At 41.1% G+C, this 25,939-nt stretch overlaps 1 protein-coding gene across 6 annotated transcripts in view; it reads right to left on the minus strand.

Annotated features, from left to right (window-relative positions):
- The window catches only part of AGAP1 (ArfGAP with GTPase domain, ankyrin repeat and PH domain 1), a 326,368-nt gene that overhangs the window by 90,227 nt on the left and 210,202 nt on the right, over positions 1–25,939 (minus strand). For all 6 annotated transcript variants that reach the window (XM_053362842.1, XM_053362861.1, XM_053362851.1 and 3 more), the window contains one exon: positions 8,913–9,074. In XM_053362842.1, the coding sequence (XP_053218817.1) occupies positions 8,913–9,074 (162 nt within the window). The remainder of the gene's footprint in view (positions 1–8,912; positions 9,075–25,939) is intronic.

The following is a 25,939-nucleotide window of genomic DNA, read 5'->3' on the forward strand; positions in this document are numbered from 1 at the left end:
ACCAAGCTCTTTGCTCAGTAAAGGATGCTACTATTCCAAGTAGAAGCAGCAAGTACATACAAGCAGTCAGTCTGCTTCAAGATTTTTCCTGGAATTAAGGCATAAGAATATCAGAACTATTTTTAGATACGCAACAAAAATAATGGAACACGCTCCCTTGGAAGGTGGTGGACTCTCCTTCATTGAAAGCTTTGAAGTGAGCTATCTGTCACGTCGAGATTCCTGTATTGTGTGGGTTAGGCTAGATGGCCCTTGGGGTCCCTTCCAACACACACATACGTTTTCTACAACTCCAAATTATGAACTGCATAAAGATTTGATTAAGCAAGTTACAAGCTAAACATGGACCAGATAAGAAATGCTCTATAAAGCCAGTTTTCAATAAAAGCAGCACACTGTAATAACAGATTAGAAATTAATAAGCTATATATGCTGTGTGTCACAGTAACTGTTAATTGATGCAAAATGAGTAGCTCTTGAAGCAGCTGTTTTGTTTTAGGTAAATAATAATAACTTTGCACATTTTAAAGGTGTTGCTTGTGAAGGGAGTCTGAATGGATTCTCCTTCACAAAGTAGCTCCACAAATTAAAGCTGAAATAGACCTAAAAAAGCATATGAAGTGAATCCAAAGGTAGTCTGTGCACTGTGGGAAGCAGCAGCTCTGACGTGGCAGAAATAGGATGGTGGGATGCCTTGTGTATCCAAAGACAGCTGCCAGGCTGAAGGCAACGTAGTGCAGATACCACTCCTGACCCCAGACTGAATTGTGGCATAGATCAACCAGCTCTGCTGATGTACAAGTGACTTGATGCACTGTGAACTTTGAATGGGATGGCTGCATGGAGACAGCTACTGAGGCAAGACCACTGTGAATTCTGCCTATGAAGAAAATGGCTTTTATTGTATGTGTGCCAAACAAAACAAATTCCCAGTAATACCTTGTGGACCTAACTGCTTTCAAAACTTAAACTCAAGGGTAGTTTATCTGATGGCAACAAATGATAAATCAAAGGAGCGGGGGTGGGAACCTTGCTACTGCAACACAAATCAGTTTCAGATGCAACACATTTCCAGAATTCTACACCCGATAGGTAATAAGCAAACAGATAAAACACCTTGAACAACCACTCAAAAACACCCTGAATGAACCCTCTGCAATATTCTTAACTGCCATATCCTAACAACTAGATGGGGAATCATTACTGCAGTCTTTGAAAACCTGTGGTGCTTTCTTACAGCACCAGTAAACTCCCCCACACTAATGCAATGCCAGCAGGCTATCCAACAGAACAGAGAGTTAAGCTTTATTCTATAGTTTCCTGCTTCAGGCTTGCTAGCTATGCAAGTGTGAGCAATATAAATCACTTCATTCCAGTACAGTACTTGCCCTTCCAAGAATCTGCTTTCCTGTTGGCTACCACGATATTCTTCCTTCCTACTGGGAAGGAGGTGTTACTTGCATCCTCTCCTGACCCTGAAGTTAACAAGAATTGAAAGACCAGAAGAAAGCTTTCAACTTGTTTAGTCTGCAATGAAGTGGGTTAAAACAATAGATGAGTTTCTCTTCCCTTGTCTTCCACTCCTCAGCATCAACATAGCGGCCTTTCAACAGCAATCCTTTTATGTCAGATAGGCTGTGACAACGGCACTGACAGTTTCCCAACTAGTGACCTTTGTGCCTTGCTTAAAGGTGAAACTCTGTGGATGCAGTTTTGGTTTTATGAATTTCTACCCCTCTGTTTCCAAGGAGTACTATGATAGGCCACTTTTATATCTCCTAAAAGACAGTAAATGAAATGTTCAGTTACAGGAGTTGGTCTGCGGGTCATTCCCACAACTTAAAGAATACCCTAGGTTTAACATTGTGGTTAAAGCCCTGTTTTAGATGTAATGCTAAGCTAAGGATCATGACTTGGTGTTCCTGATCCTGCTCAGGGAGGAGCAAAGCGAGAGCTATCTGTGCATTCATGCTAAACCATTATAAACACTACTGTTGTGTGAGTACAAACTCTTTTTGCTGTTCTGTATGCTTGTTGCTTTATTCCTCTTGAGCAAAAGTATTAGTTGCAGCAAATGAATTCTGGACATGGCCCAGGAGGAAGGAGTGGAATCATTGCATAACAGTGCCCCCAGCTCCTCTAGACGGTCCAGAAGGAAGTCATGGTCAGTGGTGTTAAAGGCCGCTGAGAGATCCAGCAGAACTAGTAAACAGCTTTCACCTTTGTCCCTAGCCCGCCAGAGATCATCAACCAGTGCAACCAAAGAAGTTTCAGTCCCATGATGAGGCCTGAATCCCAACTGGAAGGGATCCAAATGGTCTGCATCCTCCAGGCGTGCCTGGAGTTGTTCAGCAACCACCCGCTCAATCACCTTGCCCGAGAATGGAAGATTTGAGACTGAGCAATAGTTGGCCGTATTGGCTGGGTCCAAAGATGTTTTTTTAAGAAGTGGTTTAATAATCATCTCTTTCAGTGGGTCACCACCCCACAGAGCCCATCGCCCAGCCCTTCGTGGCTCGCTTTTATGAGCCAGGATGGGCAAGGATCAAGGAGACAGGTGGTCAGATTCACTTGTCCAAGCAGCCTGTCCACATCCTCGGAGTTAACAGAGTAAAACTGATCCCATGCAACTTGACCAGACAGGACTCGACTCTAGCACTCTGCCACCCCAGCTCTGCTTCCACGGTGGAGTCTACCTCTTTATGAATCTCAGAGACTTTATCTGCAAAAAACTTGGCAAAATCATTGCAGGAGATCTTGGGGTCCTTACCAGGCCCCGATGGCAAAGGTGGTTCCATTAAGCTTGCGAACCACGCGAAAGAGTCTCTTGCTGCTGTTTTCTGCAGATGCAATAGAGGCAGTGAGGAAAGAATGACTGGCTTATCTGAAGTGTAGTAAGGGATACCGGGGACAGCGGATTTGGCATTTCCTCTCACATAACCTCAGGCAGGAGCAAAGACTTGTGGGAGACAGGCACATCGTTCTCTGTTTTTCAGATTCGCCAAGCAGTAATGTTCACCGGAGCACCCGAAAAAAGAATAGCAGCCTGCCGCCTTAAAGAACTTTAAGTAGAAAGGAGGGATCTGTAAACAAGACCACCTTATCCCTATGGAAGATGCATAAATGCTTGCTACCGACAAGGCTGACAGTTATAAAACCCTTCTCGCTGAAGTTATCACAACCACAAATAGGACTTTAAAGAAAGGTCATTTAATGAGATTTGGCATAGCGGTTCAAATGGAGGCCATTGCAGCACCGACAGAATGTAAGTTCCATGGCAAAAACAATGAGCTACCAGAGGATGCTGTAACACAGTTCCTTCGAGGAAACTTTTGATTAGCGGATTTTGTGACAACGAAGCACAATCAGCAGAACCTAAAATCAAAGAAATGGTGGAAATGTGGTGTTTTAAATCATTTGGTCAAAGGCCATTTATCAGACCATGTTGGAGCCAAGAAACTGGACTCTCAAAGACAAGATTGGGAATTGGTAGGTTTTGGAGCCATTCCCAATGTAGGGGGAGGCGGGGCACATTGAGGCAAGGGGCACATTGATACACCAACAATATTTCAATATCGAGAAATGTTATTTGTGTCGTGACATCACTAAAACGTGTCTATACACCTGTGAGTATGACAGTTGCAACTGGGCTGCCCGCCAGTTTGCTGTTGGCGTTTGATGAGAGTAGGTGTGTTTTTAGCACAGCCAACTAAAAAATTATGTGAAATGTAAAAGTTTTCCAATGCTGTTTTATGGCATTTAGTTAAGATTTAAAAGTACCAAAGGTAAGTTATCCCACTCAGTAATCAGGATTACACATGATTTCTAAATAAGTTCAGTGGTTTTATTAATAATTGTTAGTTTTCTGAAAATATCCGTTGGGGCACTCTGATACACTAAGACACGGGGCACATTGATACGTATAAAAGTCCCCCGCTAACGTACAATAGTGCCCCAATATACTAGTTTGCATGAAATCTCAAAACTGATTTCCTACTCATGAAATTTGAAAAGAAAAAACTGTTGTTTACTACGTGGCCAAAGTCATTTCTAAATATAATACGGTGGTACCTCGGGTTACATACGCTTCAGGTTACAGACTCCGCTAACCCAGAAATAGTGCTTCAGGTTAAGAACTTTGCTTCAGGATGAGAACAGAAATTGTGCTCTGGCGGTGCGGTGGCAGCAGGAGGCCCCATTAGCTAAAATTGTGCTTCAGGTTAAGAACAGTTTCAGGTTAAGTATGTCAGCATCGCCCTTGAGCCAGTGCCACCAACTGGACTCACACACTTCAGCCCGACTGGGCTAGGCGAGCTGGGTAGCACTTCCAGAGACCACCTTCTGCACAGGAACAGGTCAAAGTGCTGTGGACTCACAGCTTAGAGTTGTGAGCACCGGATTCACTCCAACAAGACAGTCGTCGCACAGCAGAGTATAGCAGAGCATAAACGACTCGGAGAGCAGCTCTGTAGAATATCTTCTTTATTCTATCTACAACTATAATACACAACTATATACAGAGCTAAATGAGGTCTAAACGAAATTGCTGAACTGCACTGAGTGTCTGCAGCTGCTCTTAGCAGCAACCTTATCTATACACACGATCTCTCTCTAACACTCAGTCTCTCTCTCTCTGACACTTTGATGTGAGGCTGGAGCGGAATAAGTAGAGAGCAGAAACCGCCCCTCCTCTCTGGAGAATCAGCAGAGAACATCAGCAGATTCTTGGATATGGGAGGGGTGAAATATCCTCATCGTACGGACCTCCAGAACAAATTAAGTACTTAACACGAGGTACCACTGTATGACTGATTATCAAGTGTCACATCTCAGGGGGAAAAACAGGATCTTGTATGTTTGTATTCCCCATTGTAGAAGATAAGGCAAGCACTGATTTCAAGGATGTTGTTTTGCAGTTGCCAAAACCAAATTTCTCAAAGGGCACATCTCAAACACCACCTCTTTCTACTTTTTCTTTTGACTTCAGTGGATATGATGTGCAATAGAAGTTAAATGTTAAGTAATTATCTTATTTTTTATAAGCATTTTGTTAAATGACTATTTTTGTCTACCTAATGTGAGTTCTTATACTTTTTTAATGTTTTTCCAAAGTTTTTTTAAATGTGTAGGTGTTTGAGGAAAGAGTAATATAAGTTTTTGAGTTTTGTGAAGAAAACCTGCCATAAAGTCTATGATATGTGTGAAACACTGATAGTTTCGATACGTAATTTATATTTTAAATAAATTGTATGGCTGATTATGATCTCTCACAATAATTTTTTTCCCATTAAATTTTTGTAAATAATTACCATTCTCATACAAGTTATGCTTTGTATCAAAGTGCCCCATCCACTGTATCAAATAAATGAAATTAATGAAATTGTTCTGAACGCAGCCACACAGGGCAAACTGAGTAGCATTCACTTCCAATGCCACAAAAGTGGACTATGGGAAGAGGCACAAAAATACGTCTCTCCAATGCCGTCACAAGCAGACTAGGAGGAAATAGACTGCAAGCCACAGACTAGTAAGTGTAAATAATAATAAACAATTGAATCACTCCTTAACTAGGAGGTTCAGAAGCAGTCTACCAGTGCCTGCTAACTCCGTCGCCGCGACTGCGAACCAGGAGGAGAATATACTGCTGAGGAATAATAACCCCAGCTCCTTCTGCCGTACCATGGACCAGGAGAGCAGTCAATATGAAGCCTTATGAAGCCTGAAATGATACAGGAAATAAAGGCTAAAGACTGTAGAAATCACCAAAAATGAGGTGGTGATATGGAGCCAGCGGCTACTGAAAGTGAGCCGCGGTTGTGAAAAGCCTCGGGTAGAATCTCCCTCCATTTATCTTTAAATCTGATCAATAAAGTGGGTGGCAAAACGAAGCCACAGCGTAAAAAAAAAGAGCACATTTAGCGACTCTGTAAGAGAGCAATATACAGGGATGCTCTGCAAGAGAGTAAACTAAATAAACTAAAAACAAGAAGAACTAAGGTTGCTAAGGTGGGACAAAATATTTTTTAGAATACACACACACTTATAGACTTAAAGTAAGTTGCTAAAACTATGGAAAACTAGGGAAAATAAAGCAACAATAAAATGAGATCAAAAACTAAAAACTTATCTGCAGAAGCAGGAAAGCCAGGAGAAACAACCTGCTGAGTGAGGCAGGAGAAAAAACTGAGGATGCACCTGCCTCCCACAAGCCTTTGCTCCTGCCTGAGGTCATGTGAGAGGAAATACCCAATCCACTGTTCCCAGCATCCCATGAAATAAACGGTCCTCTTTGCCATCACTATCGCCACTTGGTAGGCTTGACGTTGAGCTCTTACCCGTGTCCGATCGGATTCAGAATGTGTTTGAGAGAGACGGATGCAGTTATTTTGCTCCTCCTCTGGTTTTGCTGCTCCCATTCTCCTTTGAGCTAATCCAGGGGTTAGTTCAGTGTTATGTCTGAGCATATTTTACATACAAAACTAGAACAACCTAGTGAAGGATCCCGCTCCACAAACTCGAGGGAGGCCCACCTGACAAAGAGGCCCACAGCGACAAAACATCAAGCTAGTAGAAAAGTCAAGCAGTCTTGACTACTAACTGGTAAGTAATACCCAGTGAAGCATCAGTGTAAGACTGATAAAAGCACAGTGTGCTAGGAGCTAAACCCTATGATAATTTATAGCTCAGGAGTTTGAGATTTGAGATTATAAAATGGTAGAAACCTGGTTTTCGGTTCTCCCTTATCAAGAAAGCTTCAAGAAACCTAGAAATCCCAACTTTAGAGAAATGGTAAAAGAAAAGTCTACTATATATATTGTTATTTAGTTGATTAGCTAGTTAGGGATAATAAAAAGGACAACCTAGATTCGGGATCATGCTCAGTTAAAATGCTATGTTAAAAATGTGGAGAGGATGTTTAAGTGGAAAAATACTTGGCCAAATGTTAAGCTTTCAGTTCAGTTTAAAATTAGTTGAAGACTAGTTCAGTTTATCACAGCTAGAGTTTTAAGTTACAACTTAAAACCTCAGGGTAACTTGCACTTTTAAAAACCTCAATATTTCCCCTCAATTTCTTTATTCTACCAAGGGTTGTAGTTTTTTTTAAAAGGTGAAAAATTGACATAACTGGAAGTTTCAGAATTTGATTTAGATACAAATAAGTTATAATTCTTTAAAAATTAAAAAGGATTTTCCACAAGAAAGAAGGAAGGAATTTTCACGGGGAGTTATTACCCAGTTAACTCAACACCCACTGCCTATTCCCAAGGTGCTATACTGATCTAAATCCAGTCACCTTTCAAATTCCAACTCTTTGGAATTTGAGCCAAACTGCCTGATCTCATTGCCTGCATTAGCAGCTAGGGAAAGCTAGCAAGGCATATACATATGGAACTGAACAGCAATGAAGCAGGTGACAAAATATTAAGCTATTAGGCAAGTTAAGCAATTGTGTGAGTTCAGCCCTTTGACCTAGCAAATACCAAGCTCATAAGTACATTAACTCCATAAATTACAAAAAGACATATTGCAAAAGTCAGCAAGGGAGCGAGGGCATTCCAGTGCATTGCACCGACTGTTGCAGGTATGGTCATCTGCCTGCTGAACAGAAACCACATTGTGCAATGAGCTCCTGGTCCTCGGAACATCGTCAAGCTTCGACAAATGGGATGGAATCTACTGAAGTCAAGATGGAAGCAGACTGTTGCCACTTTTAGCATTAAAAGGGTTTTAAAACCGATTCCTGAGGGAAAGCTGACAGGAGCTGAGGAGGGTCCAGTTTAAAATCAATCTTCCGCCAAAGATGAAAGAAGGTAAAAAAAATGTATGGGAGAAGTAGGTCTTGAGAACGCAGGGACACATACTAGCAATTTATAGAGAATCCAAAGCACTGTAGACTAAAAAACAAGTGCCAAAGACATTTGGAGAGATACACTAATATTTATAAACTATTGCTAGAAGCTCCAAAATCAATTTGGGGAACTTAAGTGCTTGGTCTTAGAGGATCACACAGACATAGTGCATATAATGGAAACCTGCTGGAATGAAGGAAACCAGTGGGACACAGTTATCTCTGGATACAAACTCCACAGGAAGGACGGAGAAGGGTTTACTGGAGGTAGTGTTGCTCATAAAGTCCATAAGCCTAATGAATGAAATTAAATGGAAGAAATACCAAAAGGGGCTGACTCCTCCACGCAATTATTGCTGGTGGTGATACCAGGCACCAAGAGTTATTTAATACTGTGAATCCCCCAGACCAAAATGTTCAGGATGATATTGAGATGGACAAAGAAATCAAAGAGGCATCTAAAAGAACAATTGTAGCAATTGGTGACTTCAATTACCCTCACGCAGACAGTGTGTGCTCCAAATACAGAAAGAGGAAACTTTTCTAGATATCCTAAATGACTGTGTGAGAGAGCAGTTGCTCACGGAACTGACCCACTTCTAGAGACATTCTTAAGTTACCCAAGAAAGCTGTTCCTATCAACATAATCACGACACAAGCAATTTCTTGACTAATTTGTTGAATAACGTTAGCTTGCAGTAACATGAATAAAACTCACAGGAAAACATAAAAACAAAAATGACTTAACAGGAAAAATATGGCATGACACAAAAGTATTTCTTGGAATAAAATCACGAGATTTCAACATAATCCTGCCCTCAGTTGTTAGGTAAAGTAGGTATAGGACTGGAGATGAAACTGGTCAACTACATTTACAAGATGGTCGTCTCTAAAAAATGGTAGGAAATATTTACTTTTTACTATTATTAAGACATTTTAGCAAGCAAGCAGTAAACACCCCCCCCTCCAAAAAACCCCAAACCTAAGTCCAAGCCCACACAAAAACTACTTCAGATGTGTCAAAACAGTGTGTTTGTACCTCATGAAAATATAAAATAGATACCTTCGGCACTGCCTGAGATACCATCCGCTTTAAAATTGCTTGTGCTTTTCTTCCTGCGATGCTTTTTTCTATTTGCATGAGGAGAAGGAGGAGGGTCCGGCTTAGTACTTGTGGTGCTAGATATACTTGGACTGGAGCACACAGAATCTCCCAAGCCGGTATCTGTAAATCAGAACAGGGAACAAAGTAAAACATGAGGTAAGGTACATTTCTCTTTCTCAACAAAAAGCAGAAACCAAGCATTTGTGTATTTGTGTTTTTTTTAATGATTACAGCCAGTTTTTTTTAAAAAATCAAAATTTTCACAAAAACATCTTAATGTTCAGAAGATGACACTGAGATAGCTCAGTCAGGAGACCAGGAGGCTCTCCGCGTTGTGGGTTTGAGTCCCATGTTGGGCTAAAGATTCCTGCATTACAGGGAGGTTGGACTAGATTATCCTTGTGGTCCTTTACAACTCTACAATTCTATGACGATAGGTATTTCCCCCGATAGTATGGGCAAAATGAATTTCAATATGGACATATGTAAGGTTCCACACTAAGGCAGGAATAATCAGCTGCACAAATATACTGGATTGTCAGCAGCACATGTGAAAAAGATTTAAGTGTCTTAGTAGACTACAAGCTGAATATGAGTCAACAGTGTGATGTAGCAGCAAAAAAAAAAAAAAGCAAATGCTATTTGTGGCTGTATCAACATAGGTCTAGTTTCCCAATCAAGGGAAGTAATAGCTGTATTCTGCCTTGGTCAGACCACACCTGGAATAGTGTGTCCACTTCTGGGTGCCACAATTTGAGGAGAATGTGAACAACCTAGAACATGCGCAGAGGAGGGCAACCAAAATGATCATAGGAAACCAAGCCTTATGAGGAATGGTTGAGGGAGTTGGGTCTGTTAAGCCTGGGTAAGAGGAGACTGAGGATATAGGATAGCCGTCTTCAAATACCTAAAGGGAAGTCACATGGAGGATGAAGCAAGCTAGTTTTCTCCTGCTCTAGAGGATAGGATCCAAACCATTGGCTTCAAGGTACAAGAAAGGAGATTCTGACTCAACATCAGGAAGAACTTTCTGACAGTAAGAGCAGTGAAAGGGACTCCCTTGGAAGATGGTGGACACGCCTTCCTTGGAGGTTTCTAAGCAGACGGTGGATGGCCTTCTGTCATGAATGCAATAGCTGAGCTTCCTGCACTGCAGGGGGTTGGACTAGACAGCCCTTGCAGTTCCTTCCAACTCTACAACTCGATGATTTTATGTTGCAATAGCCCACAGTGTGCATTAAACCATGGTTTAATTGTGCCTCCTCCCTCCTGCACTGGTCACTGTGTGGCTTTTTCCCACTTTCCATCCATCCCAATGACTCGAACAAGCCATAGTACGGGCTTGATGTGTCATCCAAATCCAATAATAAGTTTATTATTTACACCCCGCCCATCTGGTTGGGTTGCCCCAGCCACTCTGCTTAGTTTGTTTCAAACAAATGGTTAGTTTCAGAGAACAGAGTAAGCTGTAGTGTGGCTTGTTTGAACTGCACAGATGTTGTAGGTGTGGAAAACACCATGGGGAAAGCCTGCATGGCAGGGGGAGAGCCATTTGCTGTGGCTTATTGTGATGTGTGCAAAGTCCACTGGGTCTATCTAGTTCACAGGCACTGGCTTTCCAGGATGCCAGGCAGCCGTCTTTCCCCAGCCCTGTCTAAGGGTGTCAGGTGTTGAACCCAGGACCTTCTACATACAAAGCATGTGTTCTACCACTGAATTGTGGCTCTTCCTCAAAGTCACTATTTTTTCTCCTTTTGCTTCTCTGTACATTGGGCATCCTTCTTTCCTTAACGTGTTTGGTTACAGCTACCTATATCAATGCCTTCACTACTTGAAAGTGGATGAAACAGGGGCATGGAAGCTCCCACCTGTCTGGCAAAGACCTGCTAGGCCTGATATTATCCAGAGGAACAATTTGAATCCAGACTGCCTGAGAATTGGCACTTGTTCTAAAAAAACATAATGTGGAACACTATTTCACACCAAATCAATCTCTTAACTGACCCAATAAATACTCTTTTACAAGCCATTTTCTCCTTTCCTCTGCTTGACATTCATAATATTGCTTTGTGTCATATTTTGATATTGCTACATTTTTAATTTATGTATTTATATATAAGGTGCCGAGAGAAGAAAAGTGATATTAAACTCCATTTAAGATATAGTGAACAGAAATGATGCTTCAATTGAACACAGAACCCTTCCTGGTATTAAAACGGAAGAGGTGAGTATTACCTTGTTTTGCTATTCCTGCATTAGCCTCATTTAATTCATCGACAAGCACAGGTTCATGTAGAGGAATCTGTTTAAGCCTGATCACTCCTTATATCCTACAGCAGCAACACAAAACTTCTCTAGCGAAGGGCCGACTGAAAAATGAACTTGCTGCTGCAAGTCTTTATGATGTACAATGCTTTTCAGATAATAGTGTGCTGTTCCTGGGTCAAACAGCTCTAAAGTGCAGAGAGCCTGAGGTATTTGCTTCCCTCCTCATCTGGAAAAAGAAATGTGAATCTGGGATGTAGAACTAGGCTTTCATTGTTTCTCTATTAACACAGAGCATTCTAGTTTCCAGTATTCCAGGTTACTTTGCATTTGTCTGCTTTAAAATATGAGCCACTAAAGTCCACTAGGCTTACATGCACGCTTTTCCCATTTCTGACTACTATGCTTCCTTGACAAGGAATTTATTCTTCAAACTGAAAAGTGACCTCTTGAAAATTGTAAAGGAGTTCTAGCTTCAACTCACTGCATACAATTTTATACCCCTGACTGAATACAAATAACACATTTTATTTGGTATCAATTACTGAATGTGAGAACAGATGACCACGGCTGCTACTATTAAATATAAGAAGCATACCAAATTAAAAAGAAACAAGCGCCTCATTACTCCACAGCCTAACCAGCTTTGACAGAAGCACTAGAACTCATAAAACGCACTGAGCTGAGATGGGCTGTTCTCTAGCCATCCTGTATGTTCAATTTCAGCCATTAGTTCTTCCTAATCGAGCATCAATGTTCAATGCATACCCTCAAAAATATATATAACACTAGTAATAACAATAATAATAACAATCTGTGCAACATTTGAGCTTCAGTACTTGATGTATGAGTCAGAGAAGCAGTTTCACTTTTCACTCGGGAAGCTGGCAAGCATGACTAGAGGGAGAATAAAATAACATTCAGTTCGCATAAATATCAAACAGGCTTCTTGAGACTGATGGGCCAGGAATGTATTCTTAGCCATCATTCTGGCAGACAGGCCCAAGGACACTCATAACTTATTTTACAATCATTTAGTTTCAGCTCAAGTGGAAAACGTGACAACTTATCTCTGCTGACAAGATGCCATATCAAACCTTACAATTAACTTTCATATGATTATCTGCCCAGCCCATCATTAGCTCAGCAGCTACTAATGGCAGCTACAGGCAGCTTTTCTGATGATGGTCATCAGTTTCAGGATTTATAGCTACATTATGCTCACTAGCAATTTTTTAAAAAACAAAAAAATTAGGCTGGCTGGGTTAAGATTTATAAGGGTTCAGGAATATAGGCTCCCAAACAAAACAGGGACAAGACAAAATATACCAAACAATTATTTCTCTGCTGCCCTTCATTTCCAGAGGGTTTTCTGTGACCATTCAGAAATGAAGTATCACCATCCTTCTCTCAATCTCAGATTTGTAACCAGTCACACATACTGGTTCCTTCTGTTCGTGAGCAGACACCAGGAAACACGTGAAAATAGAGGAGTGTAAACCTCCGAAGAAACAAAACAAAATTGGAAATTCATGCAAAAATGTATGATAAAAGCCATTTTTAAAAAATGAGCAGCAGGATACTGACAGAAATATAGAATGTTGAGCCTTCTAGTTGTGCCTTTGGTTATCAGCTTAAAGCCAAAATATGTGTCCTTAATTATGATGTGCAGCGTAAACAGTTCGACTGAGATTACATAGTGCTTCTGCTCACAACTGAGGCAGACTGACTCTGACTGAAACCTGAACACAGGGATAAAATGGCTGCTCTTATAGGGAGAATGAGTCACATGTCAGAGTGACTCAACAGTTAGCAGTTAGGCCTGAATAACTTTAGTAGGCCCAAATTTAGTTGGCAGGGGGTTTTAGTTGGCAGGGGGTTGGACTCGATGGCCCTTGTGGTCTCTTCCAACTCTATGATTCTATGATTCTATTAAATGATTGTGCAGTCCCAGCACTTCCCAGCCTGCTTTGCTGCTTCTGCTCTCGCGTGTCTTTGTCACATGACAAATTATAGTTGCACTATTTGTTGTACAGCTAGTAACAAATAACTTGTGCATCAAACCCCATTAGGGAATCAGCTATGATTATTACTGCTATATTTTAGATAGCAAGGGCAATGGGAATTGCAGTGAGGCTTGTCATACAAAGAGCAGAGGCATATACTTCATCCTTAGATATCTTAGCATCTTAGCAAGGGTGATGGACATATTACTAGGCAAAATGAGTTAGGACAACCAACTTCTATGGTTAAATGTGAATACGGCACAGGAAGGCTTATCACGAATTCATTGTGCCATGGTTTCTTAAAAGGATATTTTCCCTGCATGTAAGAACCTCTGTAGGGGAGCTACAACACATGTGAGTTTTACAATGTTATACTATTTAATCCAAAATTGTCCCCAAACAATAAAATTTCAACCACCACATTTTTAATTTTTAGAACAGGCTTTATGGGCAGATCTGTACAGCCAACTGGATACACCAAACACAAGTTTATCAGCTACAGCTGGATCTGTTAAAAAGCAGGCTAAAAACAAGGTAATCTTCAATAAAGTATAACAACGTTGTGATCTAAGAAAGTGACAAACTGCAGCTGCCATGTTGGAGCACACTATGCTATATAGATCAGTGGTCTTGTTCAAATGACTTTTACATTTTAAGCATATTATCATGCAGATATTTTAAACAGTGGAACAGTTACACAAACATTTTAAAGCAAGGTTCTCTACACTGAATTCACTGAACTCTTACACCCCAATACTGGTTTGTTTCAGGCTTAGAGGATTAAATGGGATCAATTTCCTAAGCCAGAAAACACCACAAACACAGATCTCTGGAGCTATTTCCTTGACTGCAGCATTTGAGGAAATGCACATGTGCCGCCAGAGACAACCTGCAATTTTTTTAGTGCAACTGATCACCCACCAGAATGGGCAAGGTGAATTCCAATTTAAAGTTGGATGGGTGATTCCCTGCAATGGGCTTCACTTTTACAGACAAAACCCTGAGTTGTGGGCAGCAGGAAGGGTGGGGCTAGCAGAGTACACAACAGTGCGGGCAGAACCAGAACCCGAACCCCCAGCTCTCACTGTCCCTCCTCTTAATTTTTTTGAGAGAATTATGCCCTAATAGAGCATTCTTTAATTTGCACATGGAACCCTGTATGTCTTGACACTGATCCTTGGAATACAGTACAAGGGTGTGGGTGTGCATATTTCAATAAACTCCTAACAAAACTGCTCTCCTCACTCCCCAACTTGTCTCCAGATATTTACATAGCTACCAAGGCAGCACCTCTTTAAATTCCTCCTGCAGCCTCAAAGTTTGGAAGCTAGTGCCATCTTTCTACAATTCCCTCTAAAGAGCAAATGCATGGCTAATGGATCACTGTCAATAGGGTACCTGCCCATGATCCTATTTGATATTTCTATCTTGCTTTTCTTCTACTGAACAGCACAGAAATAAAAATAACCAAGACAAAATCAAACACCACTATCAGATTCATCATAAAATCACGTGAACCACAAAAAGATGGGGCAATTTAAATTATGAATAGAACTTTAAAAAGCAGGCCTTAATACATGTACTCTTGTGTATCACCCAGGCCTAAATAATGGCTTAATGTTAGCAAGGAAAATGTCTCCTTGAACAACTTCTGGTAAAGTGATACTAAAGCTACTTTATCTTCATAACTGGGAATGAGATTTAGCTTCTGTACCATTTTTATGAGTGTCTAATTTGCTAGAGGAAGTAAAGACCAAAACTACTATGGATTTAAACCAAGTAGAACCAAAGATGTTCCTCATCTCAGTTATCTATTCATCCGGAACTTTAGGATTTTGTTTCTGTTCATGTGAGATATAGTGTGGTGATGGGGTAATCAGTGGTTTACAGGAAAGACATTTAATATTTTCTGGTTCTCATGCAAGTATTCATAACCTTTACTACACGAACCCTGCTAAGAGATTCACATGCAGTGTGTCATTTCCTATATTAGTGCAGGCTGTAGGTAGCAAGCCTATGATTATCAAGTTAAGTATCAATTCCAACCAATTATGGGGTCTGGCCACCACTTGACAAGAGAGATTTTCCTCCATTGGCAGGAAGCCCCCATCTCTCTGCTTCACCTGAGCTTTAATATTCAAAGATCTATTTGGACACAGCATTAGATTTAGTATGCAGGCTTCCTTCTGCATACTAAGGGATTCTGCATTCTGCAAGTAAGGGATGCATCGTGACCTTGCACCCCAAGATCTGTGGTCAAAACTAGAAAGACACCAAGTAGGAAAACAATTACTACTAATTCTTAGCAAATAAAAAGGAACATTCGCTATGGATAAGGAAAACAATTTACTAAATGCATATCTGGAAATGTTTTGTAGCTTGTAAATCTGCCAATTAAACTTTAATAAAGTAGCACCACATACATACAACAAAGCTATTTTACCGTAGAATCATAGTTGGAAGGGATGCCAAGGGTCATCTAGCCCAACCCCCTGCAATGCAGGAATCTCAGCTAAAGCATCCATGAGAGATGGCCATCCAAGCTCTGCTTAAAAACCTCCAAGGAAGGAGAGTTCACCACCTCCCAAGGGAGTCTATTTCACTGTTTAACAGCTCTTAATGTCAGAAAGTCTTTCCATATGTTTAGTTGGAATCTCCTTTCTTGTAACTTGAATCCATGTCTGCAGACATATTTGTAAGAGGGTTGGTCAGCCAATGGGCCTGGTGCCTGAAGCCAGTTCCCCATAGAGCACCTCATTCAGGATTGTGCCACCTTTCGTTCTGTGGACATGACCAAGCCAGCATAGATGCTGCTAAGACAGCATTGTGAACATGCTGAGAATGTGGGCTTGGGAGAACACATATTTGTTTGAGTCTCTGCTCTGCCATGTGAAACCCAAAATCTTCCTGATGCAGCACATGTGAAAGGCATTGAGGGGTTGCTTCTGACGGCTGTAAGTTGCCCACAACTCTCTTCAATAAAGCAGAATGCTCAACATGCAAGTCTGGTAGATCTTCATCTTGGTATTGGTTGTTAGCACCACATAATTCCCATACCCTTTTGGTAGGGGTTAGCCATTGTCATAGTTGCCTTACCAATATGTTTGTCCAGCTCAGTGTTAATGGAGAGGTTGTTTTTGGTGGAACCCAAGTAGACAAAATCATCTACAATGTCATGTATGTGGTCACCAGTGCTGCTGCATGGAGTGCTGGTGAAGTCCTGACCCAGGACGTTGGTCTTCATCAAGCTGATAGTAAGGTCAAGTTCCATGCAGGCTTGGGGGAAAAAGGTTGAGGAAACTCTGTAGCACTTCCTTAGAGTGCGCTTTCAAGGCTGCATCATCTGAAAACAACATCTCTTGGATAAGAACCCACCCCAGTTTTGTCTTGGCATGGAGTTGTGCCAGGTTGAACAGACTCCTGTTGCTCCTTCAGCTAAGCTGAAGGCATATGAAAGCAACAGGGAGAAGAATATACCAAAGAAGAGTTGGAGCGAGAACACAGCCCTGTATACATTTCAAGTTATTGCAGCTAAGTGTGGCCTAGTATACCTGAAGGAGCATCTCCACCCCCCTCGTTCAGCCCGGAGACTGAGGTCCAGCGTTGAGGACCTTCTGGCGGTTACCTACCTCACTGCGAGAAGTGAAGTTACAAGCAACCAGGAAGAGGACCTTATCGGTAGTGGCGCCCGCCCTGTGGAACGTCGTCCCACCAGATGTCAAGGAAATAAACAACTATCTGACTTTTAGAAGACATCTGAAGGAAGCCCTGTTTAGGGAAGTTTTTAATGTTTGATGCTTTGTCATGTTTTTAATATTTTCTTGGGAGCCACACAGAGTGGCTGGGGAAGCCAAGCCGGATGGGCAGGGTATAAATAATAAAAATTATTATTCTTATTCTTATTTTTATTCTTCTTTTTATTATTATTGGATTCAGCCCCGTGGAGCCTTCAATATGGAATTCGTCAAGGCTCAATTTTATCCTCTATGCTATTTAACATCTGCATGAAACAACTGAGTGGGGTCATCTGGAGTTTTGGAGTACATTGCCAGCAATATGCTGATAACACACAGCTCTACTTCTCGTTTACATCTGCAAGTGAGGCATTGGAAGTGCTGGACCATTGTCTTGCCTCGGTAATGGTCTGCTTGAGAGCCAACAAACAGAAGCTCAATCCAGATAAGACTGAGGTACTGTTAGAGCAGGCATAGGCGAACTCCGGCCCTCCAGATGTTTGGGACTACAATTCCCACCATCCCTAGCTAACAGGACCAGTGGTCAGAGATGATGGGAATTGTAGTCCCAACCATCTGGAGGGCCAGAGTTTGCTTATGCCTGTGTTAGAGGGCAGTTCCCTAGACCGGATGGCTGGGAGGTGGCCTTTTCTTGATGGGGTTACACTGCCTCCGAAGGAGCATGCACACCTTGTGGGTACTCCAGGATCCTCTGCTGTCACTCAGGTGGCCTTGGTGGTGTGGAGTGCAACCTCTTCCCATATAAATAATCCCGGATTCTGCATTCATCGTTGGAGGTCCTTCTTCATGTGCCTCCTCCAAAAGAGGTCCGGAGGGTGGCAACACGAGAACTGGCCTTTTCTGTGGTGGCTCCCCATTTGTGGAATGCTCTCCCCAGGGAGGTTTGCCTGCCACCTTCAATAGATATTTTTATGCATCAGGCAAAAACATTTCTCTTCAACCATGCCTTTGGCTGATTAATACCCTATAGCCTTTGGAATGTGTCTGTGGCAAGGGGGGCGGGTATTGTTTTGTTGTTTTGGTTTAATTATTTACTTGCGTTTTATCTTGTATTTTATTCTATGAACCGCTTGAGATCTTTTGAAGAAGGGATGTATATAAATGCAATATATTAAATTAAATTAAAATTATGGAGCATATACCCTGCAATAAATCTATTATGCATCATAGTGATTTCAGTGTTATTATCATATTCCATCAGCACAAAATAAAGATAGTCTTAACTCCAAAAGGGATTAATTTCAATATTCATACTTTCTTCCCCATCCCTAATCCCTGTAACCTTCCCCATATGACTAACTCCTACACCTAGGGTTGAGAGTGGAATTGTCTGTCTCTTCCTTCGGGAGCCAAATGCTCATGCACTAAGCTGAAAGTGGGGGACGAAAACATTAATCCCCTCCCCACAGAAGTAGAAAATGTTTTACATTGTTATATTGCAATAAAAAATAAATCAATAGCCCAATTATTGCCCGTTTTGGTTATAGAGCCTGTAGCTCCCTGTCAAACTTTTATAGTTGGTAGCTGAAGTGGGACCTCAAGCAGAAAAGAAGCAATCTCTGTGTTGTTTTTGCTGTTGTGGGTTTTTGGTTTTTTTAAAGGTGTCATCTTGTTTTTCCTGCCCTTCTGCTCCACATTTGCTGGCAGTCTCCTTCTTTGAGTTCTGTGTCTTCTTCTCCACTGCCTATTTCTCAGTTGTCTGTTTTCATTTGCTTGCAGTCCCAGTTGATTTAATGTATTTTTAGATTCCAGTTGTATGGAAGAAACTTTAGGTAGATTGAGGCATTTGAATGGCTCACCCCATTGGTACCTTATTGGCTGCTACACACGAGTGCTGTGGTGTAAATGTTAAGGTCACGTCTGCATTGCAGCATTTCTGTGAAGAGATCCTGGTAGATGTTTAAATTGAATTTTCTATGATTTTTTCCAATGTTCTAAAATTTTGAAATAAGTAATTTTTAATTATGTAGGAGCTAAGGTGAACAATAATGTTTCTTGGAGTAAAAGTTATAAAATTCTAGCTTTGGACGCATAATATTACCCATATGTCAAGAAGACTGTCCTTCCTGGGGAAAGGCCTATGAAGACCATATTCAGGCCAGAATAAAATACTATCATCCTTAAACAACAACAACAAAAGTCATAAAAATCACTCCAGTGAGGACTTCCGGGTTGGCGCCTCCGGGACTTCCGGGTTGGCGCCTCCGGCAATGGCGGAGCTCCTCCGTTCGGGAGGAACTTGCTCCATGAAAAACAGGGTCTGACTGCCACGGCGAAGGTGGAGACCCATTGAAATCACAAGCGGAGGGTTCGGCTGGCACCTTCTGTGCCTCCCCTACTCGTGGGGAAACCCTGTTTTGGGGATCCAGAGCGACGTGGGGTGAGTGGCGCGGTGCTTTGAATCGACTGCTTCTTTCACGGAGTGAAGCCGCATTGCTGTTGCCGGAGAGTGCTGACTTTTTCCTGTGGACAATTGGATTTTAAACAACTACCCGTGAGTAGAACGGAAAATTGGATTTTTAAACACCTTAATTTGGCACTGAAGCGGGAAGGTCATAAACAGGAAGTCCGCCTTCCGCTTTTGTAAATAGACTGAAGCAAAGACGTTACAAGCTAAAGTCTTTGAAAGCTTTTGGCAAAGGATTAAATTTCCATCGGTTTAAAATACAAAACCCCCCTTGGAAGCAGGAGAAGAGGGGGGAAATTTTGGACCTAGTGAGCCTGCAGGAGAGAGTGAAAAATCAAATTACCACTGCTCGGTACCTGGGAACGGGCTGCCAGATGACGTTTGGAGAGAGAGCATTGACAGAACGGATTTGACAGCTAGCTAAATAAGAGCAAGATACTGTTTCCATTGTCCTCTTCTGCGTTTAAAAAGGAGGAAAAGTAACTGAAAATTGAAACTATCTTTAATGCTTGAGTTGTGCCTGAAAGAATTGATACAGGTGGAGACTGTTTCCCTCTAGAGGGAGCTTTTGAAACTGTTACAGGAGTGTAACTGGGGGATTTCCAGCTGTAGATAAGGATTCTGCGAACCAGAGATTGACCTTGGACCATTTAAAAATGTTGACAGGAGAGGCCATTGTGACTGTTTTATGTAAGATAAGCTGTTAGCTGGGACAGCTTCACAAGAAGATGGATGACATGACTTTTAAAGTTGATAATTTGGAACAGAAAGTGACTAATTTGAGTCAAAAAGCGAACACCAACACAGAAATAATCCAGGACTTGGTACAGGAATCCATTTTGGCAGGACAAATGGTGGTGGTGAAGGAGGAGAAGGAGAAAGCTGCTGTTGTTGAACATAAAGTAATACAAGCAGGATCCGTGGCTTTACAGAAGCAAATTGAGGACTATAAGTTGAGACCTTTTATGATTGAAGCTAGGAAAATTCAGATTTTGAGGATTGGATCCCGGCTTGGACTGAAGAAGGAAAGTTGGAAAGATCCCTCTATGCAGGGATTAACTGACTTCTGGGACATGGACTTGGGCTTGGAGGAGATTGAAGTTTTGGAGGCCTTTGGATTTGGAGGAATCTTGAAATATGTCCTGAAATACTTTATGGACTTTAGCTTCAACTATGGAAACTTGGCTGACCTGTTCAGAAGGAAGAAAAGTATTCATAGGTTGGAGTTTCCCCGAGATTTGCTCTTTCGCATTAAAGAAAATGAAGAAGAGCTGCAGAAGGGACTTGGAAAAGAGTTAAGAGCCTCGGACATAAGATCACCAGGTTGATGGACTTTATGGAGTTGACGGATAGGACTGGCAGAATCCGAAACCAGGGAGAGGAGATGGTGGAAGAAGATTGGAAAATTTAAAGTTTATATATAGACATATGGTAAAACTAATGAATGATAGAAAAATGGTGGAATGATTTTTTTATGGGCTTAGCAGAAATGTTATAAGGAGTTAAGCATATATATTTTAGTTTTAATGGAAAATAAGGTTAAAAAATATGTTATTTACAATATGATAGAAAATGGAGAAAGATGGAAAGGATTTGCTGAAACAATTAATAGAAGTGGAATACAAAAAGGGAGGTGAGAGGAGGTCGAGGAAACAAGGGAATGAAAGATAGAGTACGGAAAAGGGATGATGTATGTTTTTAAATTGTTTTTGTTTTGTTTTATTTTATTTAGGGTTAAGGTTAGGGAGTGGGTTTTGTTTAGTTTAATGTGTTTAGTTTTGGGTTTAGGTTGTGTTTTGCATTGTCTATACACTGTATTGTATTGTTTTCTTTTGCTTTCTCTCCTTTGTCTTCTTTTTTTCTTTTCCCTTTTTGTAATCTATAAAAGTAATAAATATTATTTTTTTAAAAATCACTCCAGTGAGTACTACTGCATTTCTAAAAGTGCTGTCAACTCATACAGTGGTCTTTAATTTTTCACAAATGACAATATACAAATTGAAGAATGAAGGTATTTTACCATATGTCTTATCTGTGAAAATCCAACAGTTTGAGTTATGAAGAACTATCTTGTAGTTAAAGTCAGACAAACAGACAGTTTATAAAAAAAAGAGCAATGTAATGTTCTCAGATTTCTGGAGATAACAGTGTCAGACTCATCTTACTTTGTAAGTACTAAGTTTGGTGCTGTTTCAACTGCACAGCAACCTTAAGGTCAGATCTCTCTTGGATGTGTTCATGAAGGCCGGATATAGAGAACATTCACAATCTCAAGGCTTAAGAAGCAATAATCACCTCGGTAAGAATAGTATTTCCTATGTTCAAGGAAGAGAAAGTATAAGGAGAGCAAAAATGTTTTACTGCTCATATCTTGGTGATTAACCTGGAGCATACAAAATAAAACGACGGTATAGGACCAGTGTCTCTCACCATATTTTTATTCTTCAACATGATTTCATGGAATACATAAAAATGCATAAGGCATTTGGTATCATGTGTTCTAAGCCACCATGTGCATGGTAAAAAAATAAAAAAATCTATGCACACTGATTTTTTTTATTTTTACATGCACCCCCTGCCCAAACTGGGCAGTCAGCCAGGACCTTCTGAAGTGGTTCAGAGCTCAGCACTGGTGCCAGGACACCAGCAAAAGCTGTGCAAATGGGTTTGCTCTCTGCATCCCTCAACAGATAACTTTGGAGTGCTGGGTTCCTGCAGTATTCAACATGGTTGTACACAGGGCCAGCCCATCCATGAGGCAAGGTGAGGCAACTGCTTCAGGCGGCAGGATTCAGTAGGGCAGCAGATCCTAATGAAGATTTTTCTTCCTACCTTGTTCCTGATGTAGATCTCCCCCCCCCTTCTTTCCTTGAGGGGCGGGGAGATGCCATTCTGGGATCCTCCTCAGTGGCCAAATGTTTTGGGTCAGCCTTGGATGTACAGCAGGGAATCAGAAGCAAGCCGGCGTGATTCCTTGTGATGTGTGGCTGCTGACTGGAGAGAAGCTGCCCAAGGCATTTTAAAAATATTCATTGCCTTTATTCTCCAGGATTTTGAAGCTAGAAGTGGAGGCGAAGAACAGAGGCATGGGACTGGGCGATACTGGTTAAAGAAGACTGCCCATGCAGAGAGGGATGGCCACACACCACCCAAAATGCTCCTGAACGGTGTAGCAAAGGTGTCGCTGGAAAACCAGTGTCAAGCCTTAGCAAGGATCTGGTCAGGCGCACATGGTCAGGTTTGAAACCTGAAGGAAGGGAGTTTGTGTCAGTCCAAGTGGGCTGGAAACAGGCACATTGTCAAAACTAAGGATGGATCAAATTGATCTTATGAAGAGAGTGTCCTTATAGAAGAGACAAGCTGCACAGCTCAAGGAGCAATCCTTGAGGCCTTTATAGGGTTTTATATGAGCCAGTGTTATGTAGTAGTCAGAGGACTGGAAGAAGGCATGAGTAAAATTCTCTACAGGGGAAGAACACACTACAATTTTTAAAGTAGGTCCTACTTGTACTGTACCTGTACAACAACACTTACACTAGTGGCCAAACTTGTGGAAACCTTTTGGAAAATGTGTATTTCTGAGGTCTGATGGCTCATAACACCACTTTTCTTTGGAGTAATACCATAAAATTATATATCAGTGGAAAGCTATTTTAATGAAGAATATAATGCAATGAAGTTTGTTTAATTATATGTATTCTATCAAAAGTTACAGCCAAATAACCAGAAAAAGGAAGCACAACTTGCTTAGGTTGATATGCAGTAGCTTTCCTTCATTTGAATGTAGCCAATGAGCATGAGTGTTTAGAGAGCGAATCAGGTGTCATCTTGTTTTGGCAATGACCCAGTCAGCTCACAGTAGGATTCAGCTAGATGTTATGTACTGGAGCTGAGAGGAGGACATTAGATATTGCTATCAAGTTGGTTGGTTTTTTTGTATTCTTTCATTTAGTGAGCTTGTAAAACGTAATAAAATTAAAGAACTGGTGCAGAGTTGACTGGGCACCCAGAAAGCGATGTAAAATAGTGCTATTAAGTGAACAAGGCTACAGTTTTGAAGAAATTAGAAGAAAAATCAGTGGAAACTTAACCGAAGGTGGCATTTCTAAATTTTTGAAGAGGTATAAGGAGACTCAGTCACTACAAAATCAGACTGGTAAAGGAAGGAAAAGGTGCATAACAGCAAGTGACGATAGAAGAATTGAGAAACTGTGCCTACGTGACAGAAGAAAATCATCTGGGTGTATACAAGATAACATGGCGCAATGTACAGTGGTACCTCGGGTTACAGACGCTTCAGGTTACAGACTCCACTAACCCAGAAATAGTGTCTCGGGTTAAGAACTTTGCTTCAGGATGAGAACAGAAATCGTGCGGCGGCAGTGGGAGGCCCCATTAGCTAAAGTGGTACCTCAGATTAAGAACAGTTTCAGCTAAGAACGGACCTCCAGAACGAATTAAGTTCTTAACCTGAGGTACCGCTGTAATGTGAAGTTGAGTGCAAGGACTGTTCGGTGCAGACTGCAGAAATATGGTTTAAATGCTACAATTGTTGTAATAAATAATCCTTCATAAAAGTTATTGCATTACATTCTTCATTAAATTATCTTTCCATTGATATATAATTTTATGGCATTACTCCCCCAAAAAGTCATGTTATGAGCCATCAAACCTTGGAAATAATTTTTTCCCCAAAAGGTTTCCACAATTTTGGCCACTAGTGTATGCATGTATTAGACAGACATGCTTGTAACACTCATGCAGGAAGCGTGACAGAGTTTAGGAATATAATCCGAGTAAATTACTATCATACCCTAGGATATGGTAGAGCCACATTGACCCCTTCTGGTTTCTAAGAATTTGGCATAAACCATCAGTTTAGTACAGTATTCAGTTATTTCTTCAAAACAAAAAAGTTTGAGCATTTATAAACATATGAAAACAGTCTTGCTTCTTAATCTTTTTTTTTCTACTCTAGAGAGGAGCAAAAAATTCCGAACAGGAGTGCTCCACCATTTTGCTCAAATTGTTGCAAGCAGAATCAACACAGGCAAAACCGACTCCTGCTTCATAATTGTGCTCAAACCCAAACCCTCCTCCATGACAATGCCTGCTTGGGGAAAGATGGAGGTGAGTTTCTGGAGGCGAGATGCTCTCAAAAGATGCACTGCGTAAAGCTGCTACTGGGGAACAAATGCTCCACAACCACAAATGCTCCCAGACTAGCTTGATTTCTTCATCCACATGGTTGCATACCACACTGTTCTGGTGAGGTTTAAAAAGAAGGAAATCACACATGATGTGGTTACTCTTCATACCAGTGCTGCAAGTTGAGATGATGTCAGTAAGGGAATAAAACCCATCTTTAAACCCTTCTACCACTGAGATTCCTCATTGTCGGGGCTTCAGTTGAGATTCCTGCGTTGCAGGGGGTTGGACTAGATGACCCTTGGGACCCCTTCCAACTCTATGATTGTTTCTGCATTTTAGCATTTATTTCAAGATATCTAGACTGCCCTTCATCCAAACAGATTTCAAGCTGGTGTACAAAGGATATAAATAAGCCAACTCATCAACAAAACATCAACATTCATAATGGAATGTCAAAAATGAGAGACAGCAATAATATTGTAAAACAATCATGCAGACTAAATACATCTGTTTAAATGCCCTGTCAAATAAAACCTGGCACCAAAAATACTGTACGGTTGGGGCCTAATGCCATTTGAGGAGAGCATTCCAGAGTCAGGGCACCACCACATTCACATCATGGAAGCACAGCGCAAGGTGTGACAAGAGGCAGGGGAGTAATGCACGCAAGTTTCCATTTTAAGCCTACCTAATTTGCACTTCCTGAAACAATGTGTGAACTACAATGCAGCACTATACGAACTAAAACACAGCTACCCTTCAAAATTCACATTTCTCCAAATTTACAATGCAATTTTCTAACTAAAGGCATACAAAATTGAGGAAAGTGCACAAAATGCATGTATTAGCAAAAAAGCCATTAAAAAATGCTTGCAAAAAGGTGTTAAAATCTACAATTAGGACACATATGCACTAAAATATTGATGAATTTTTAATGAAAATTTACAAACCATTGTGGAAATGTGGAGAATGGAACTTAGGAGTGGAAAAACGAGACACCAAAGATTAACAGATTTGTCCATCTCAAGATGTGACCAAGTGGAAATAGCTATCAAGCAGCTCAGAAATGAACATGCTGCTACATTCATTTTCATACTGAATGGCAAATGTAAACATGTGCCTAGGAAGAGAGGGATATTCCAAAAACCAAAGGCATTTGGTTCAAGCAATCCCACTGATGCAGGAACAACAATGGTAATAAACGTATTTCCAGAGGCCAAGTGACCCTACTGCTGCACAGGAGTGTGAAGTTAAAGATAAACTTCACAGCAAATGATTAAAACAGAAGTGCATGCCACCAAATCAGATACAACATGACCTATCAGCCAATAGTTATTGCAGAGATAATTGTTCCAAATCAATCAATAACACCAAGTCACTTCATCACCGACTACAGAAACC

Source organism: Podarcis raffonei, chromosome 1, assembly GCF_027172205.1.
Source record: "Podarcis raffonei isolate rPodRaf1 chromosome 1, rPodRaf1.pri, whole genome shotgun sequence".
Classification (NCBI taxonomy): Eukaryota; Metazoa; Chordata; class Lepidosauria; order Squamata; family Lacertidae; genus Podarcis; species Podarcis raffonei.